General features: G+C 39.2%; 1 protein-coding gene across 2 annotated transcripts in view; it reads left to right on the top strand.

Moving 5' to 3' along the window:
* Positions 1–21,772, top strand: part of PDE11A (phosphodiesterase 11A) — a 424,697-nt gene that overhangs the window by 273,808 nt on the left and 129,117 nt on the right. For both annotated transcript variants that reach the window (XM_047772960.1, XM_047772959.1), the window contains exon 10: positions 12,621–12,671. In XM_047772960.1, coding sequence (XP_047628916.1) covers positions 12,621–12,671 — 51 coding nt within the window. The remainder of the gene's footprint in view (positions 1–12,620; positions 12,672–21,772) is intronic.

Here is a 21,772-nt window from a genome sequence, read left to right as displayed (position 1 = left end):
AGGCAGGAGTTCCCGTCATGGCACAGCGGAAACTAATCCAACTAGTATCCATGAGGATGCGGATTCAATCCCTGGCCTTGCTCAGTGGGTTAAGGATCTGGAATTGCCATGAGCCATGGTGTAGGTCACAGACATGGCTTGGATCCCATGTAGCTGTGGCTGTGGCTGTGGCTTTGGCTCTGATTCAACCCCTAGCCTGGGAACTTCCATATGCCGTGGGCTCGGCCCTAAAAGGAAAAAAAAAGACAAAAAAAAAAAAAAACCCAGGCAGTTACTTAAGTATTTTACAGTAGAACCTGATGATGATTTCTCACATTTCTATGCATTCATTCAGTTACAGTGTCTTTGAAGCCTAGCATCTTTTTTTTTTTTTTTTTTTGAGAAATCTTGGAGTACGGCTTTTCACTCAGACAGCACTTCTGTCAAATCAACCCAAGTAAAAATTGGCTTTTCATTCCTTGTGGTTTATCACCATCCTTGGCTAGAGACCTGTTGCTGATAGCAAAGTTTCTTTACTTCTTTGGAGCCCAGCAACGTAAATTATTTGGGATTTTGTTTCAGATCACCCTAACTTAATTCTGATATATCAGTTTATTTTCCAAATGTCACCAAGTGCCGCTTTGCTACCTGAGCCGTAAACATATCAGTAAATATTCATGCAGACTGAGACAGCCAGTCTGGGTCCTCAGCAAGGTCTGTTAAGTGGTGTTTTATGTTTGTGCTCTTGGCAGCCAGCATCTGTAACGGTTCATTTCTCATTCCAGGAGCAAATGGCTGCCCAGATCCACAATAAATTAATATTCAAAACTACCGATGTGAGAAATTTGCCCTCAACTACTCAGGGGCAGTTCCTGGGATTCCAAGGCAAGCATTTGGTTCAGGTCTTAAACCACATGTGGCAGAGGGCAAGGCTTGCTACAGCAGTCCTATTTCATAGTTCTGCTCATTGTTTTGTTTTGTTTTGCAACATAGTTTGTCTTTTCCTGCTGTGGAAACTTGACATTAAAACATGACTTCTTTACACTGTCCATGGGTCTGATAATTGCTTTATTTTGTATTTTCTAGCCTTTGTTTGCTTGTTTTGCTAGGAACAAGTTCAATCCAAAAGATAACTGAGGTTTGTAGGGTTTTGCAAATAGTGATTTATTTGGGGGACTCTAAACAGTTCTGAAGTCAGAGCCCACCAATGAAAGTGAGTCACTAGATCTTAAAAATATTTTCTAAATTAATACAGACACAAAAGATAAATCTATCTGGGATAGAAATTTTCTTGTGAAAGTTTAATGTCTGTTAAGGGTTCTGTGGGTCAACTGTTTATCTTTGTGTGTAAACTTTATACAAATTTTATTTAGCTGTCAAAAAAATTTGTGGGTGTGTGTGTTATGGCTAAACTCTTATAACCCTAACAATGTTCCTCATAGAGAAAGTATTTATACAATTAAAATTTGTAAGTGCCTCTTTCTTCAAAACCATCACAGTGCATTCAAGTAAAGCTTTTTTACTCTATCAAAGATATTATAACTCAAAAATGCATAATATCCCTAGATTCCTAATACGAAATATATATACAGTTTAGGGAATTCTTATAAAATTAATTAGTTTGGAATCGTGGAAGAATTTTTAACTTTCCAAGAAGGTTTAACAACAATAGCAGTTGAAAAATTAAGTTCTTTAATTTGTTGTTTCATCCTCAACCATAGAAATTTGCCTGATTTTTAGTCATTAGCTGTGCTGTATGACCACACACACACATACACACACACGATTCTCTTTGAAGAACTGGAATATTCTCTTTGAAATATTGGTTATGCTCTAAGTAATCAGGAATTACGTTTATTTCCTTCAATGGCATCTGTAGATTTGTCACAGATCTTAGATTAATGAGTTTATTTGGTATTTCTGAAAATATTCTAGACTTGAGATATTTGGTAGGTTTGCCTGATTAAATACTGTGAAGAAGAGTTCCCATAGTGGCACAGCAGAAACGGAATTGGACTAGGAACCGTGAGCTTGTGGGTTTGATCCCTGGCCTCAGTCAGTGGGTTAAGGACCTGGCGTTGCCCTGAGCTGTGGTGTAGCTTGCAGATGAGGCTCAGATCCTGTGTTGCTGTGGCTATGAAGTAGGCTAGCAGCTGTAATTTGACCCCCAGCCTGGGAACCGCCATGTGCCATGGGTGCGGCCCTGAAAAGCTAAATAAATAAATAAATAAATAAATAAATATTTAAAAATCATTGCAATTCTCACATAAAATTAAAAATAAAAAAGGGGAAACATATAGTTATTGAACCCCTCCCCACCATAAAAAAATACTATGAGGAAAGTCACTGGGAGTTGTTGTAGTGTTGGGGTTGGGTGAGAAACATGAACATTTTGGAATTTGGCTTAGAGTTTACCATATTTATTTCCAGCCTTCTTAATTTGGACAGAGTAGACTTGCCAGGTAAAAACACAAGACCCCCAGTTTTGAATTTCAGATTAACAACAAATAATATTTTTAGTGTAAGTATATCCCAAATAGTGCAAATATTAGTGGTTTATCTGAAATTCAAATTTAACTGGGTGTCCTGTATTTTTATTTGCTGAATCTGGCAACCGTACCTACACTGTTCATTTTATGCTCTAAGACACGTTACCATTTCATTGAGGAAAAGGTATAAATGAAGGCCACTAACAGTACAAGCAGAGAAGCACACAAGAAATGGAAAGATTCTTTTAAGATTATTTTATTTTCTATTGCGTGATTCATCAAATATTTACTGAGTGCCGGCTAAGTATCAAGCTTTCTCTTAGGGATAGAATACCTACCCACTGGTGACCAAAAAACAGATCTGATCCTTGCCTTCATGGTGCTTACAGTCTAGTAGGTGATGAACAAGCTAACAAATAACTCCAACTATGAGAGAAACAACCTGTTAACACTGATAATAATGGAGAGTGAAGTGGTTTCTTAAGGTGCTAGGGGAAGACCACACTGGAGTGGCAATATTTACCTAAAATCAGAAGGATGAAAATACCAACCAGGAGGTGAGGGCAGGGAAGGCTCTAAGGTGGAAAAGAGTGTGGTGTATAGAAAATCCCAAAGGAGGTGAGTTGGGCTGGAGAATGTAGAAGAAAGTGCATACAGTGTGATTTGAGAAGGTACCAAGGGCCAGACCACACTAGACCTGTCTGGTCATTATTTGGGATTTGAATGTTATTCTAAGTGTAATGGGAAGCACTCGAGAGTTCTCAGCTGGAAGATGGCAAGATATGATTTATATTTTTAAATACCACTCTGGCTGATGCATGCCAAAGAGATCAGAAAAGGCCAGGGTAGAAATGGAGAGATGATTGCCAGAGTCCAGTTTGGGAGGAGATGGTGGACCAGACCTGGATAGCAGTAATAGAACCAGAAAGAGTCAGAATATAGGAGTGGAAATGACATATTGTTCTACTGGATTCAATGTGAGGGAAAGAGGGAGGGGAAAATGAAGGATAACCTTTAGGTTTTTCGGATTACACAGCTGATTGGATAGAGTTTCATTTGTGGAGCTGGAAAGACTGGGAGAAAAAACAGGTTGGTGGCACTTGTTTCCTATGGTTTCTGTTGCAAATTACCACAAACTCTGTCCATTAAAATAAAAGACAGTTATCATCTTAAAGTTCTGGAGGTCAGATGTCTGAAATGGTTCTCCTTGAGCTAAAATCAAGGTGTGAGTAGGATGCGTTTCTTCTAGGGGAGGCCCTGGGACACAATCCATTCCTCCTTGCCTTTCCTAGCTTCTAGAGCCTACCTGCATTGGTGGGCCTGTGGCCCTCTTCCATCTTTAGAATTAGCAATGGAGGTCCATATTACTCACATCCCATCACTATGATTCTGACTCTCCTGCTTTCCTCTTTTACTTATAAGGACCCCTGTAACCACATTATGTTCACCTAGATAATCTAAGATTGCCTCCCTATCTAAGGGTTAGCTGATTAGCAACCTTAATTCCACTGGCAATCCCAATTCCCCCTTGCCATGTGACATAAACATATGTACCCAATCCAGGGATTGGGACGTAGTCTAGCAACTACAGATGTGAAAATCAACCTGCATGTTTAGACATATTAAATTTGAGATGCCAGTGAGTCAACCAAGTAGAAAGTTAGTGATGTAAGTAGTAGGATATGTGAGTTGGAAGCTCAAGGAGAGATTAGAGGTAAATTTGGAAGTTGTCAACCAAGAGATAATGTGTAAAGCCATGAGCGTGTGTGACATCACTGAAGGCGAGACCAAGCCCAGCAAACTTCTGCATTTAGGCTTAAAGTAGAGGAGGTGGGCCAAACAAAGAACACAGAGAAAAGTAGGATGAAACCAAAATAGTGTGGTTTCAAGAAAGCAGAGAGGAGATTCTTCAGAAAAAAGGCAAGATTGATCACCTGCATTCAATATTGCTACCAAAGACATCTGCAGATTTGTCCAGCAAGATTTGGATTTGGCAACAAGGAACTGAAAACCTTGACACAAGCAGTTTCAGTGGTGTTACGGACCTGATCACTGACCACAGGTGATGAGGAAAAAAGTCTTGTGTGTCCTCACAGGCTTTGTACATGCTTGTTAAAAATAGTAAGGTGATCACATGGGATCAGAGGCTTTACTACAATAAGAAGTTAGGAGCTAAGCAAGATCACTGCTGTGTTTTCTATCTGGTCAGAACTGCATGATAGCAACATTGATGGGATACATGAAAGGGGTATAGATATTGCTGCATTTCCATTGCTGTGCTCTGTGTGTAAAGCAAGTCCCAAGGGTAACTGGAGCAATGAAACATCACCACTTTCCTGATACATCCCAGGAAACCCTTTAGGACCAAACAGCAGAAACTTCCTTGGAAGAACAAAATCGGAGTATTCTATAACAGGATTCAAGGACCCCCTTGTCTTGAGGAATCTGCTCTGCTGGCTTGTTGCCCTAAGAATCTAGGGATTCTTAGAGAGGACAATGCTATGTCCTCCCAGACTGCCGTTTACCATAGGACCTGCTCTTGCAGGAACAAGGTACTCTTATTAGCTGATAATTCCTCCCTGCTCATCCACAAGGGACTATACTCTTTCAGGAGAAGACTGTTGTGAGATTCTTGTATGAGGGCATTCTTCTGCTCCTTTTACTGGTTCTCAGAGTCTTACAAAAGGAAACAAGAACTCACACCACAAAAAGACCCGAAAGGTAAAATCAAAAGCTTCCTTATTGTTAACTTGGTCAAATTATACAGAAGCTATAAATCCCTATGAACTTGTTAACAAAAATTTAGGAATGGAGACCTGATCGAAATAAAGAGGCATTTATTGAGGGTTTGTTAGGATGGCAGCCCAAAAATCACAGATTCAAGAAGCACTTGAATTGTGCTCCACTGACTACCAAATGGACAAAGCTTATAAAGTCAAGAACCTCGATGCCACAGTTAGTTACATGAGTTGTTTGTCAAGATTTATAATTAGAGCTGGCAAAAACTAAGGGTGTTTGTTAAGCAAGGATTGGTTGAGGTCCAAAATGGTTGCATAGTTACAACGGGAAGCAACCTGAGACCACAAGGTTTGCAGCTAGCAGATGTTTTTAAAACAGCAGATGTCCTTAGGTTAGGTTTAGTTCATAGAAAGTTTGGTTTAGTTCACACAAAGTCTTGTGTGTCCTCACAGTTCTCTTGTTGGTGCAGGGAAGTATCTGAGACCAGATCCTCAGTGGCTTCCCAACTCCACTTTGTATGTCTGAACTATTATTACTCCTTTATGATTTCAGACTTAATAGATTATCAAGTAAAGAGTCTTAAAATCTCAAGAATGAACTCCAGAACAATGTTGACGCCAAGTTATGACTCCAAGGAAAATTTAAGAATCATGACAAAGTAACATTTATTTCATTAAAGTCTTAATCTCATGCCATACACAAATTTCAGATGTATCATAGACCTAAACATAAAAGATAAAGTATAAAAATTTTAGAATGTAGCACAAGATATGGATTCACAACTTTAGGATAGGCAAAATTTCTTAGAAAGGACACATGGGTCATATGCTTTAAATCACTAAACGCTTGGCCGTACACACCTGGTGGCAGAAATTTTGAGTTTTTGTGGACTTTTTCTTTAAAATAAATAAAGATAAATTGTGAAGATTGAATCTACAAAAAGAGACTATAAATAGTAAGAATCTTAATAAGCTGACAACCAAAATAAAATTTACCTTAGTAAAACTGAGCCAAAAGAACAAAATCTATTGTTATCTTTGCACTAAAAACACCCTTATAATAATTATAAGATGATGAGATAATGCTCTGCCAAATATTTACATGGTAGAATTGTAACTGAATATTAATACAATAAATATAAGTTAATTATTTGTGGCCAGGTATTTGACATGGATTATCACATTTATTCTTCCTAAGAACAGGGTGAAGTGCAAAACTACACCACAGAATTTTCCCAGTAAGAAAATACCTTGCTATTTTACCCCCCATTTTTTTAATTGAAGTATAGTTAATTTACATTGTGTTAGGGAAGCAGGGATATTGCCTGCAGCATGTGGAAGTTCATAGGCCAGGGATCGAACCTATGCCAGGGCAGTAAACAGCCACAGCAGTGACAATGCCAGATCCTTAACCCACTGAGCCACCAGGGCATTCCCATATTCTTTTCCATTATAGGTTATTACAAGATGTTGAGTATAATTCCCTGTGCTATCAGTAGATCCTTGGTGTTTACCTATTTTTTATATAGTAATGTATATATGTTAATCGTAAACTCCTAATTTATCCACCACCTCCAATATCCCCTTTGGTAACTCTACATTTGTTTTTCTCTGTCTTTGAGTAGACTATTTTGTAAATGAGTTCACTTGTATCATTTTTTAGAATCCACATATAAGCAATATCATATGATATTTGTCTATTACTTCATTCAGTATGATAATCTCTAGGTCCACCTATGTTGCTGCAAATGGCATTATTTCATTGTGTTTTATAGTTAAATAATATCCCACTATACACACACACACACACACACACACACCCTATCTTCTTAATCTATTCATCTGTCAATGGACATTTAGGTTGTTTCCATGTCTTGGCTATTATAAATAATGCTGCAATGAACATTGGGGTGCATGTTCATTGGGGTGCATGTTCATTGGAGTGCATGTTCATTGGAATTAGAGTTTTCTCCAGATATATGCCCAGGAGTAGGATCACTGGATTATACAGTAACTCTATTTTTAGTTTTTTAAGGAACCTCTATACTGTTCACCACAGTGGTTGTACCAGCTTACATTCCCACCAATAGTACAGGAAGGTTCCCTTTTCTCCGCACCCTCTCCTATATTTATTGCTTATAGATTTTTTGATGATGGCCATTCTGCCTGGTGTGAGGTTATACCTCACTGTAGTTTTGATTTTAATTTCTCTAATAATTAGCAATATTGAACATCTTTTTGTGTGCCTATTGGCCATTTGTATGTCTTCTTTGGAAAAATGTCTATTTAGGTCTTCTGCCCATTTTTTGATTGTATTGTTTGAAGTTCATGTATATATAAAGCTCCATGAGCTGTTTATATATTTTGGAAATTAATCCCTTGTTAGTGCATTGTTTACAAATATTTTCTCCAAGTCTTTTAGTTTTGTTTATGGTTCCCTTTGCTGTGCAAAAGCTTTTAGATTTAATTAGGTTCCAATTATTTATTTTTGTTTTTATTTCCATTTTTGTAAGATATGGAGCCAAAAAAATATTGCTGTGATTTATGTCAAAAAGTGTTCTGTTTTTTCCTCTAGGCATTTTGCAGTATCCAGTCTTACATTTTGGTCTGAAAATATCTTGGTTTTAATAACCAAACCTCCTAGAACATATTTATCTCTCATTATATTTTTGTACCCTTGTTTGTATTAGGAAAGGTTATATTTATGTTCTCCAAACTCTGTGTAATTGTTTAAAAAAAAAGGAACTGTGGCCAAAGTTTTGATTTGCCTTCCAGGTAGAATTTGTCTGAATAACCTCCAAATCATTTTTGAGAACAGCATAGAACTGAAAAACAAGGGGGTGCATCTTAGTTATTGCCGGTGCTGAGAAAGGCAGCTTGTCCTGAATGTGTGACTACAGCACCTCTAATATTTAGCTCTTGTTTTTCTTAGTACTTGACAGTGAGTCTACTCTCAAAGATGAAAAGGTGTTGAGAAAACTATGAGAAAAGAAATGAGTGATTAAAGTGTTTACAATGGAAGAGAGATACTACTAAATATAAAGCAACATTTTGTGAAAAATCACACTGGTTATGATCATAAAGCAAATACTTAAAACAATTTATAACCTAACATTATTTTTTGTTTCATACCTACAAGTGAATTTTACTGCATTTTCATTAAGTTTTAGGAAGTGGTTGCAGATGTTATAATGCAATGTAATATGCCCAAATTAAAAATGATGGAGGAGTTTCCATTGTGGCTCAGTGGTAACAAACCCAGGTAGCATCCATGACGATGCAGGTTTAATCCCTGGCCTCTCACGGTGGGTTAAAGATCCAGTGTTACCGCGAGCTGTGATGTAGGTGGATCCTGTGTTGCTATGGCTATGGCATAGGCCAGCAGCTGCAGCTCTGATTTGACTCCTAGCCTGGGAACTTCCATATGCCCCAGATGTGGCCCTAAAAAAAAAAAAAAAATGGAAAATAGGCTCCTTATTGATGTTTTCATAAGGTGGAACCTCTGACTTTCCAAAGTATACCACTGATGTTAAGCAAGAGATGCCTATATGGTTTAGTAGTAGACCATTTTCAAATGAGGCCCAAAGAGATGAAGATGCTGGCCTAAATTCCCATGACTGGGAAGCAATGGAGCCTGGGCAGTCTGCCTCTAGAAGCTGTACTCCAGTCACCATAAGACACTGCCTCCTTAGTGGCCTTGCTTCTGTCACACTGATGCGTACCTTGGGTCAGTGTTTCTCAAAGTCCTTGGTCCATAGGTTATTGGGCTGGAATGTTTCTAAGATTAATGTATCACCTAAAAGGCAATTCTGCATTTGGGAAACACTGAGTTTAACCAAATAAAATGTGTTACTTTACTTTTCAGATATAAATAGCACTGAGATTCTCTAAAGCTGGTAGTTGAAGAGGGATTTAGCCTTTCTCAGATTTATTTATTTGAGATTTGTATAGATTAAGGATGGGACTGGTAGTATGTATGTAATATATACATTATGTTTGTGTGTGTATAAGTAGGTACATATGCCTTATAATATCCAATACTGACTTAAGCAAATGCGAGTTTATTTGTTCCACAAGAACAAAGTCTGAAGCAGGGCAGTCCAGGGCTAGCCTCATTTCTCTTTTCCTTTCTGCCCTACAATCCATAACAAGCTGTCATTCATACCTATGTCCATCACTTCATAGATACCAGAATTTGCTACACCTGTAGGCCTCATAGCTCTTTTCTAGTAAATACAAGGAAAAGATGGAGGCAGCCCCCACACTCCTACATAGATGTCATTGATCGGAGGAGTGTTACTTAGTTGCATGGTGCCTGCAAATAGGGTTTTTGAGTTTTAAGCCTTTGTATCAGTAGGTTATGATGTGATGATAAAACACAGAGATTGATTTCTTGCTCATGTGACACATCATCAGAAGTATGATGGTTGTGGCTCTGCTCAAAGCTTCTTCTTCATTTGGGGACCAGGCTAAGAGAGCAGCTCTCCCAGAGCCATCCACTTCCTATGAAGGAGAGAAAGCAGAACTACATGAAGTCTCTTATAGACTGTTCAAAAGTGGCATCATCCTCCCAGACTTCAGACTGCACTACAAAGCTACAGTAATCAAAACAGTATGGGGGACCCCTGGTGGCCCAGCAGATTAAGGATCTGGCATTGTCAATGCTGTGGCTTGGGTTGTTACTGTGGTACGGGTTCAATCCCTGGCCCAGGAGCTTTTGCATTCTACAGGTACAGCCAAGAAGAGAAAAAAAGAAAGAAAGAAAGAAAACAATATGGTATTAGTACAAAAAATAAGTATATATTAGTGGAACAGGATAGAAAGCCCAGAGATAAACCTACACAACTATTGTCAACTAATCGATGACAAAGGAGGCAAGAATATACAATGGAGAAAAGATAGTCTTTTCAGTAAGTGGTGTTTGGAGAACTGGTCAGCTACATTTAAAAGAATGACATTAGAACACTCTCTAACACGGTACACAAAAATAAACTCAAAATGGATTAAAGACCTAAGCATAAGGCCAAGTACTATAAAACTCCTGGTGTAAAACATAGGCAAAACACTCTCTGACATAAATTGTAGGAATATCTTTTTTGGATCTACCTCCTAGAGTAATGGAAATAAAAACAAAAAATAAACAAATGGGAGCTAATTAAACTTAAAAGCTTCTGTACAGCAAAGGAAACTATTAAAAAAAAAAAATCACTGCCCGTAGAATGGGAGAAAATCTTTGCAAACAAAGCAACCAACAAGGGATTAATCTCTAAAATACCCAGACATCACATGCAGCTCTATAACACAAAAACAGTGCAATCAAAAAATGATCAGAAGATCTAAATAGACATTTCTCCAAAGACAGACAGACTTTTCATTTTATGAAAAGACGCCCAACATCACTAATTATTAGCAAAATGCAAATCAAAACTACTACAGTGAAGTATCGCCTCACACCAGTCAGAATGGCCATAATCAGAAAGTCTACAACAATAAATGCTGGAGAAAGTTTGGAGAAAAGGAAACCCTCCTATACTGTTGGTGAGAATGAACATTGGACAACCACTAAGGAGAACAGTATGGAGTTTCCTTAAAAACCTCCATTAAATATAAAACTACCATATGGCCTAGCAATCCCACTCCTTGGCATTATTTTTGGAGAAAACCATAATTCAAAAGATACATGCAGGAATTCCCACTGGGGCTCAGTGGTAACAAACCCAGCTAGATCCATGAAGACACAGCTTCGATCTATGACCCCACTCAGTGGGCTAAGGATCCGGCGGTGCCATGATCTGTGGTATAGGTTCCAGACATGGCTTGGATCTGGCATTGCTGTGGCTGTGGTGTAGGCCAGCAGCTGCAGTTCCAATTCGACCCCTAGCCTGAGAACTGTATGCTGCAGGCATGGCCCTAAGAAGCAAAACAAAATAAAGCAAAAGATACATGTACCCCAGTGTTCATTGCAGCACTATTTACAGTAGCCAAGACATGGAAGCAACCTAAATGTCCATCCACAAATGAAGGGATAAAGAGGAAGTGGTACATATATACAATGGAATGTTACTCAGCCATTAAAAAGATTGAAATAATGCCATTTACAGCAACACGGATGGACTTAGAGTTTATCTTAAGTTAAATAAGATTGACAGAGAAAGACGTATATCTTATGGTATCACTAATATGTGGAATCTAATAAAAAATGATACAAAAGAACTTGTTTATAAAACAGAAACAAACTCACAGATTTCAAAATCAAACAGGGTTATTAAAGGGGAAACCATGGGGAGAAGGCATAAACTGGGAGGATGGGTTTGGCACATGAGCACGACTATATGTAGAATAGATGACTAACAGGATCCTGCTGTAGAGCACGGGGAGGTCTACTCAATGTTCTATAGTAACCTCTGTGGGAAAAAATATTGGGTATGTGTGTAACTGATTCACTTTGCTGTAAACCTGAAGCTAATACAACATTATAAATCAACCATACCCCAATAAAAATATTTTAAGATGTTTGAGAAAACCAAAAAAAAGAAAAAGTGCCATTATCACTTCCCTTCATATTCCATTGTCCAAAACAAGTCATATACTAAGGCTGATGTCAATAGAACAGGGAAATATAATCCTTTTACCAAAAGCATTGCAGGTGGTTGGGCATAACAATATGATCTTTCCCGTATAATAAAAGAAGGCAAGTGGGAATAGACGAGACATGGAAGTAAGTCAGCAATCTTCAGTGTCTGCCACAGTGCGCGCGCGCGCGCGCACACACGCACACCTCACCTTTTAATTTCTCTATGTTTCTAGAGAACTATATATTTAATCACTTGTGATGGAACATAATGGAGGATAATGTAAGAAAAAGAATATATATATGTATGTGTGACTGGGTCACTTTGCTGTACAGCAGAAATTGACAGAATGCTGTAAATCAAACATAATAAAAAAATTTTTTAAGGGGGGGGAATGCAAAAAGATAAAACACCACGTACAAAAGGGAAATTTTAAATAATTGTGTATAAATTATATCTAATTAATAAACATGAAAACTTTTTTAAAAAGTATGTGTTCCAAAGCATTTCACAGGACAAATAGTCACATCTTTGGGAACTGTAGACTTGAGCCACATCATGTTCCTTTGATAAAATAACTGCTTATAAGAACATCCTAATATAAAATACTAAGCCTTTAACATGGGCTGTAGTTCCACTCTTCATTATAATAGATTCCACCATAGTTGCACAGATGGCAGTCTGTGTTACAGACCGTTACTGGAAACACCTCGTTGTATACTGGCATCCACTATTATGTCAAGGTGATATGCATGAGCAAAGTCTATTTTTAAGCCAAGAGAACACCAGAAAATTGAGGCATGTCTAGTTGATAAAATTTTTTTCCTTTTTTTCTGAACCAGGTGCTGTCTTATCATGCAACATGTTCAAAAGCTGAAGTTGACAAGTTTAAGGTAAGGAAGCAAATAGTGCCCTAATAGTACATAAAGTTAAACTTCCCAGGCTTTCAAACTCTTTGTCACTTGCCTCTAGAATTAGTCCTGCCCACTGGGTGTTGAGCGATTACAACTGGGGAAAGAAGGCATGTTTGCATATTTCAGTTTTAGAGGGGCTTTTATGTAGCTGAGTAGCCCCATCATTATCATTTAAATGATTCAGTATTTCTTTCTTTCCATTTGTTAAGGGAGCAGGATATCAGAAATCAACTTGTGTAATATGGCGAGAATCAGAATGCCTGCTTTTGGCTTTGATCTTATCTCTAACTTTCTGTTGCCTTAAAATCTTAGGGCCTGCATCTTCATCTGTAAAAATAAGTGAGGCGTTTAGGATAATAGTAGTTACCATTTACCAAATGCTCACTATAGTCCAGGTACAATCAAAGCATTTTATCGTATTCATTCATTTGTATCTCATACTCCTGTGAAGTACATACTGTTTTACAGATGAGTAGACTAAGGCAAAAAGATGTTGAATAGACAGGCCAAGGTCAAACGATTGTAAGGGGTATAGCTAGGCAGTCTGGACCCAGAATTGGAGTTCTCAAGCACCACGCTTCACTGCCACCTAGCCTGACCCCCCTTCTATCTCTGACATTCTTTTTGCCCTTAGTTACCACCCTTCCCTTCAACGCAGCTCAGAATTCTTGCTCCCTTCCTTGCAATTCTGAGTGGCCATAGTCAAAACCAGGAAGTGTGAGAAACCTGATTTTCCTTCCTTTTGAAAGTTTTGTTGTCTAAGTATTTGTAGAGGTTCAGAGAATTATAAGGCAAGTTACACAGTCATAAGAAAAATAATGTTTTGTATTGTCATATTTGTATGTAATAACACTTGACGATGGCTCCTCTCTGAGAGTTTGCATGTATATGCATTTCATCTTCACAAGAAAAATGGCCCAGAGAGATGATGGAATCAGATCATTAGAGGTGGGTCAACCTACTTAAAAAAAAAGATGCAGAGGAAAAGCCCAAACTCAGAGTATGGATGAGAAAACTGCTAGAAAGGGCTGGGAGCAGCACATCTTCAGCAGACATGGGATGAGCTGCTTGGGCTCCATCCAGGGAAATGGTTTCTTATTGGCTTGGAGAGATGTTTAGGAAAAAACCTGCCCAATGACCCAGATCAGAATGAGAGCCACAGTGCCAGCTGGAGGTGACAGCTGACAACAGAGGAAGGATACAGTACAATCCAAACCACAGCAGTCAGGGCCCATTTGTTGTAGAGAAACATTCTACATATCAGCTAGAATTTGAGCCCCATAATGGTGGCACTTTTTGTTCACTGCTCTAACTCTACTGCCTTTCAACATTCATACAACATAGTAGCACTCAATATGTACTTGTTGAAGGGATGGATGATTGAATGAATGACTAAATGAAAACAAAAAGCATTAGTTTTCTATAACTCAAAACAATTATTCACTAAGAAAATGTTAGGAGTTCCCTCATGGCTTAGTGGTTTAAGGATCCAGGATTGTCACTGCTGTGGCTCAGATCACTGCTGTGACTCAGGTTCCATCCCTGGCCCAGAAACTTTTGCATGCTGCAAGCACAGGGGGAAAAAAAAAAGTTTAAAATATGATTATAATTTTTTTTCTTTTTTTATGTAATGACTTTTATTTTTTTCCATTATAGCTGGTGTTCTGTCAATTTTCTACTGTACAGCATGGTGACCCAATTACACATACATGTATACATTCTTTTTTCTCACATTATCAGGCTCTATCATAAGTGACTAGATATAGTTCCCAGTGGTACATAGCAGGATCTCATTGCTAATCCATTCCAAAGGCAATAGTCTGCATCTATTAACCCCAAGCTCCCAATCCATCCCACTCCCTCCCCCTTGACAACCACATATCTGTTCTCCAAGTCCATGATTTTCTTTTCTGTGGAAAGGTTCATTTGTGCCATATATTATATCAGATATAAGTGATATCATTTGGTATTTGTCTTTCTCTTTCTGACTTACTTCACTCAGGCTAAGAGTCTCTAGTTCCATCCATGTTGCTACAAATGGCATTCTTTTGTTCTTTTTTATGGCTGAGTAGTATTCCATTGTGTATTTATACCACATCTTCCTAATCCAATCATCTGTCAATGGACATTTAGGTTGTTTCCATGTCTTGGCTATTACGACTAGTGCTTCAATGAACATGCGGGTGCATGTGTCTTTTTCAAGGAAAGTTTTGTCCGGCTATATGCCCAAGACTGGGATTGCTGGGTCATATGGTAATTTTATGTATAGTTTTCTAAGGTACATCCATAGTGGTTGTACCAGCTTACATTCCCACCAATAGTGCAGGAGGGTTCCCTTTTCTCCACACCCCCTCCAGCATTTGTTCTTTGTGGACTTATTAATGATGGCCATTCTGACTGGTGTGAGGTGGTATCTCGTGGTAGTTTTGATTTGCATTTCTCTAATAATCAGTGATGTTGAGCATTTTTTCATGTGTTTGTTGGCCATCGGTATATCTTCTTTGGAGAACTGTCTATTCAGGTCTTCCGCCCATTTTTCAATTGGGTTGGTTTTTTTTGCTGTTGAGTTATATAAATTGTTTGTATATTTTAGAGATTAAGCCGTTGTCAGTTGCATCATTTGAAACTATTTTTCTCCCATTCTGTTGTCTTTTTCTTTTTGGTTTTCTTTGTTGTGCAAAAGCTTATCAGTTTGATTAGGTCCCATTGGTTTATTTTTTCTTTTATTTCTGTTGCTTTGGGAGACTGACCTGAGAAAACATTTGTAAGGTTGATGTCAGGGAATGTTTTGCCTATGTTCTCTTCCAGGAGTTTGATGGTGTCTTGTCTTATATTTAAGTCTTTCAGCCATTTTGAGTTTATTTTTGTGCATGGTGTGAGGGTGTGTTCTAGTTTCATTGATTTGCATGCAGCTGTCCAGGTTTCCCAGCAATACTTGCTGAAAAGACTGTCTTTCCCATTCTGTGTTCTTGCCTCCTTTGTCAAAGATTAATTGACCATAGGTGTCTGTGTTTATCTCTGTGTTCTCTATCCTGTTCCATTGGTCTGTATGTCTCTTTTGGTACCAATACCACACTGTCTTGATGACTGTGGCTTTGTAATATTGCCTGAGGTCGGGGAGAGTTATGCCTCCTGCTTGGTTTTTGTTCCTCGGAATTGCTTTGGCAATTCTGGGTCTTTCATGGTTCCATATAAATTTTTGGATTGTTTGTTCTAGTTCTGTGAAAAATGTCATAATTATAATTATTTTTATACTTTATGCATATTTTATAAATATTTCCCTCAAAAATATTTTAAACTTTAAAAGTTTTATCCAATTTAGTTACTAGAAATTCTGTTTATGGAAATAATTTTCTGTACTATTTTACTGTTTCATATTTTATATTTTTACTGTTTTATAATTGTTTTAACTGCTAAAAGAGGGAAGGGCAGGCAGGAAGAAAGGCAGCAAAGCTCTTAATAGACCATATATGATTGTAAGAACATGATGGGGCATGTCCAGTGCTATAGCAGCCCAAATCAATAGCTATCTACTCTCTAAAAGATGCCCTATGTTCAGGCTTAATTCTTTGCTTAGAGTAAGGAAAACGCCATTGTCTTGGAATTTGCTATGCTTTTCTATTGTTAGCTCACAAACATACTAAAAATATGAAGTATTTAAATTTGAGAACAAAGGGTTATTTCATCTTAAAATTACCAAGATTATTAACTAAACTGATTTATTCCAGATTTTATCCTGTAAGATATTAGTGAATATCTTATTACAATGTAATTGAGATATAGTAGATAATTTTAACCTAATGGCTTTTTTTCTTGATATATAAAGTAAATAAAACATTATCATAATTGGTAGCTGATGTCTTATAATTGCAGCAATAACATTAAAAAATAGTGGGCTTAAAATAATCCTGCACATAGAAAAAAGTATTTACTGAAATTTCACACAGGAGAAGTGCAGTGACAGTCTCCTAACACTGTAGCTAATACATATTTAGAAAGAGTGGGAGGGAGAGAAAAAAGAGATTTGAAATGTGCAATCAGAGTTATCCATGAGTTAAAGAATGGCTGAGTCTCTGTGTGTTGGATTATACCCAGCTGGGATCAAGCTAGTGATCAGTGATTCCGAGTCTAAGCCAGAATTTGGGGGAGAGGGCGGGGAATGAATTCATCATCTAGTGTGGAAAGAATCTGGAGGTCAAATAAATATATACAGGTCAGATTCCACTTGCAGCCTCAGCTGTACCACACCTGGGATTCAGCCATGCCTAGAAGACCAGTAAGAGACTAAGAGGCCTTCTGAGTCAAGAATCCTTCTTGCGAGTTGAGGCCATGGCCCTCAGTGTCTCAGTGATTCCAAGTTCAGCATGGAGTTTGTCTCTTGGATTTGTTTCTTACACCAGCCTCCCCTGGATTTGTATTCTTAGCAAAAAAAAAAAAAAAAAAAAAAAGTGAGCACAAAAGGCCTGGACTTAGTATGGTTTCAGTGCATTAAGTGCCCCCAACAAGAGCACAGGGCTTCCAGAGTGTCCATAGCACACAACAGGAAGCAGCAGCCCAATGGAGGAAGCATTAATATGGACCAAAGGCAAGGTACCTTCCTACCAATATGACCAGTAGAGGCTGAAGGACTCACTGCAGGCTAAGTGATCACATTTTAAGAACAAAAGCTTTGAGTACTTCCAGAAATAAGTAGGAGAGATGGAGACTCCAAATACTGGAGAGTATGATATGTCATTGATCACGTTCAGTTCACTACTCTTTGTACTCCTAGGTGGTATGGCCTAAAGGAACACAGTTTTCATATATATGATAAACCTCTAGTGACTCTTCAATAGTCACTAATGCTAGGCTGGTACCACATTACCTTTCCTTATATCGTGTCTTCCTATTTCACACTCCTCCCTGTTTGAGGATTTCTTTTCCCATTCTAGAATGCCATAAGAGAGGGGGAGGGTGTTTCTGGTTTTGTTTTGTTTTGTTCTATTAACTCTGTTTCTCCCATTGGGGAAAAATCTCCTTGAGGGGAGTGTGGTAGTGGGTAGGTTAATGGTGGTTAGAGAGTGAAAACTTTTCTAGGAGTGTCCCTGGTTTGTCTAACCAGAATAAGTGGGTGAAAGAACATTTGATTGCTCATCCAAGAGTGTAAGAACCTAAGCCTATTTTTTGTTATTCTGATATATCATTTATACCTTGGGAAACAGTCTTTTTTATAGGGCCACCTCTACATAGAAAGATCACAGAACTTCCTCAGGCTAATGAATTAACTTTTTAATTCATTTCTCTGATTCAGGTTATAATGTTAATAATTTACCCTTTATGGGTTGGTTGCCCTGTGCATTGAATGAGGAAACCAGGAACTAAAGAATGGTTTTTGTCCTCACTAACATTTACTGATCTTCCTTGAACTTGGAAGTTCCAGAAAGGTATGCCTGGAAGATTTGTGCAGATTTTAGTGCCTGTTTACATCTCTTCCGCTCTGTGCTAACAGGAATGATGTATAAAGACCATATTGACAATTAGATCTCTTTGAAGATGACTGGTTTAAAGGCTTTAATAACCTGACGATGCCAGCTGTGATAACATAAGAAAATGAGTTTAGTACACCAATTATATGCTCCTGTAATTTTATGCACTTTCCTAGGATTCCAATGCGGTGGACAGACCAAGCAGTTATCACCATATATGCCAGTTTACCAATTAAAATCAGCTCATGGACGTCCTCATGTTATATTGCCACTTTCTATCATCCCTTCTTTCAATTCCAAACTGCAAAGGTTATGGCTGCAATCAGAGATGAACTCATTTACAGCACTATTTTACTGCCTCAGTAATTAAACCCAAATAACTCATGTTGGGTATTTGGGTTTGGACTACCTCTTGCATATTTCAAGTTTTCAATGTTATTGCCTAACAAATTAATATCCTGGTAAAGTAAATAAAATACCAAGGAATAGGTACTCCCTGTGGCCTTTACATATGGAAATACTAATGGCTACATCAAAAATAGGATCTTACAGCCTCCTCTTGTGTGATGGATGGCAGGGGACAGGCTGAGCAATGGATGTCTCATACTAGGCTTTAAAAAAAAAATTAAGGGAGTTCCCATCGTGGCTCAGTGGTTAATGAATCAGACTAGGAACAATGAGGTTTCAGGTTCAATCCCTGGCCTTGCTCGGTGGGTTAAGGATGCAGCATTGCCGTGAGCTGTGGTGTAGGTCACAGAGGAGGCTCGAATCCCGCAGTGCTGTGGCTGTGGTGCAGGCCGGTGGTTACAACTCCGATTAGACCCCCTAGCCTGGGAACCTCCATGTGCACAGCCTTCCCAAAATGCTACCTTTGGAAACTCACAGCAATGGTTTTCCAGTTCACTCCAGCTTATCTCTAAGATTGTTTAAAAGATGACCTCACAGCATTATAAATGGAATTTGGGTATCATCTTACACCTAACCTACCCTGTCTCCTCTCTGGTCCCCCCCTCTCTGAAGTTGAGGGGGTTGTTTTGACTTTAAGTTGTATTTATGCCGAGTTTAATATCTGAGGTTTTTTTATCCTCAGGGAAAGTTATTGAACCTTCAGCAGGAAATTGACTGCAGGGTAAAGAGCTGAATCAGCATCCTAAAGGGCATCTTCTGCTCCTAAGGCAGCAGACTGAGCCGGGCAGCCTGCGCTGCTTAGGACAAGCCCATAAATATGCGGGGTGCTTTGTGTTCAAGTGTCCGCATGTTAATGTGGGGTTCTCTTTATGAATTGTGTCTTAATCAAATGCCACATCAGAAGAAAGATGGTTGTACTTTGTCATTCTTGCATGTTGAAAATACCCCGGGATGGGAGGAGGGGAACCAGGGCTGCAAGTCCGGGCTGGCCTTTGCTGCTGCTCAGCTATGAAGAGCTGTGAGTGGAGGGCTCTTCAAGGACCCACCTGGCCAAATGCAGCCTGTGGTAACCCTGACCTCCACTCAGATCAACTTAAATAGCCACTATTTGTCACTTCTTTCTATTTGAAAACGAAACAGGGATGCTGTTTCCCCAAGGGCACTATGAACTTCTGCTTTCCCTGGGAGGAGAGTCTCCCAAGTTCTTGCTTGCACCCATTAACACAGTGGGTTCTCTGCATTTCGCACTGGAAGGCCCAGGGTGTCTGTGCCTGAGGGAGCAAGGCTGTTCAGTTTTGGTTTCAGAGCAGTGAGTTCTGGAAGGTGCAGGGAAAACAGGAGAGGAGGGCGATTATGTGGCCAGTTAGAGCCCTGACCCCTGAATGGTGAAGGGAACTGTAAAGGCCAAAGGCGTGAGAACCTTCCAGAACACTAGGTCATCTGGGCCTGGATCTCTCCCTTCCTTCTAGGTGTCGTTTAGTTAGAGCTGCCTGCAACTACAGAGATGGAACCGGAAATGAAGAACTGATGGCCCCTCATCTCAGTGATATGTGGGTTAGCCACCATGTGGTTGGTTTGCTCTCTGCTCTCTCTTCAGTTTACATGGAAGCTATGAACTCCTGACTGTCATGCTCCCTTCACCCTCCTCCAGATGCACACTGTGGATGTGATTGTGCAGTTATCTCTGAGTCCTCACAACCCCCACTCCCACGCGCTGTCGCCGCCACTCTGACCTCGGATCGGCTCTCATCCTCCCAGTCACCATAGTTCAGATTTTCCTTTTCTCTCACGCAGACTGTGGCTGCTCAGTGCTCTCCTGTCTGGCCCCCTGCCTCCTCCAATCCTCCATCCATCCTGTGCACAGCTGCCAGATTTAACAGTGCTCTTCTGTTGGTGCCAGTTTCCTTCTCACAAACCTTAGCATCTTCTGTATAAATCTTTAGAGTCCATCATTTCCAGTTCTTTCAATGGACATTAAAAGTGCTCTGAGTTCTAACCTCTAGTTCACTTTTTCAGCTTGTTTCTCACGTGCCCACTCACCCACCCTTCGCACAAGTTCTAATTGATATTTTCTGTCCACACTCTGCCCTTCCCTGTCTTTGTTCCCATCCCTCTTCCTGTCTCTGCATAATTTAAAGTCCTAACAATCTATCTGATCCTGCTCAATCACTCCCCTCTCATGAGGTCGTTTCTAACTGTCCTTCAGGCATTCTTTCATTGTACTTATCGATGGCAGCCTTGTGATATAAATCTTTGTGCACCTGTCTAATCATCTGGTTAAAGAGCATTTTTAGGGGAGAACCTCTGTCTAATTCATTTTTGTAACCCTTCAATCCCCTAAAGCCGTGCCTTGCTGCTGGGGGCTGGAGAAATTTTTACCAAGTAACCAAATTCATTGCACTGTTTGCAGTTTTGTTGGTAGAAATGAGCAGAATTTTGAAGCAGGATCTATGACAATGAGAGTGTCTGCAAATCCTGTCTCCTGCAAATCCCCTTGTTTTAAGTTCTTGATTGTTAGTTTCCTGTGTTTACTATGAGGCATAAACTACCTGAAAATAAAGGGATCTTTGTTTAAGATGTTCTCTTGGAGTATTCAGTAAAGATAAGGCCTGTCCTTCCCTACTCCACAGCAGGGCAAACGCCTCTTGCCATTAATTCTTAATTGGTTCAGCAGCTTCTTTTTTTTTTTTTTTTTTGGCTTTTTAGGGTTGCACCCATGGTATGTGGAAGTTTCCAGGCTAGTGGTTGAATTGGAGCTACATCTGCGACCTACACCACAGCCATAGCAACAGCAGATCCCCAACCCAATGAGTGAGGCCAGAGAGCAAGCCCACATCTTCATGGATACTAGTCAGGTTCGTTTCTGCTGCACCTCAATGGGAACACCCAGCAGTTTCTTTAATAATAAATGAAATTCTTCACTCATGTGTCCTACTACCCTACTGACTTAATTTTTTTAACCGTTATATATTTTCTTGAATCTAAAGATTTCTATCTGATTCTTTCTATTTGTATGGTCCCATGTTCTGTCCCCTCTACCTGTTTTTTGTTTTTGTTTTTGTTTTTGTTTTTGTTTTTGTTTTTATAGGACCTGTGAAGTTCCCAGGCCAGGGGTGGAAACCGAGCCACAGCAGTGACCCGAGCCACTGCAGTGTCAATGCCAGATCCCTAACCCACTTCACCACAAGACACCCCTCCTTCTACCTA

This window comes from Phacochoerus africanus, chromosome 3 (assembly GCF_016906955.1).
Source record: "Phacochoerus africanus isolate WHEZ1 chromosome 3, ROS_Pafr_v1, whole genome shotgun sequence".
Taxonomy (NCBI): domain Eukaryota; kingdom Metazoa; phylum Chordata; class Mammalia; order Artiodactyla; family Suidae; genus Phacochoerus; species Phacochoerus africanus.
Note: the sequence above shows the minus strand (reverse complement) of the source record. Positions and strands in the feature narration are given on the sequence as shown.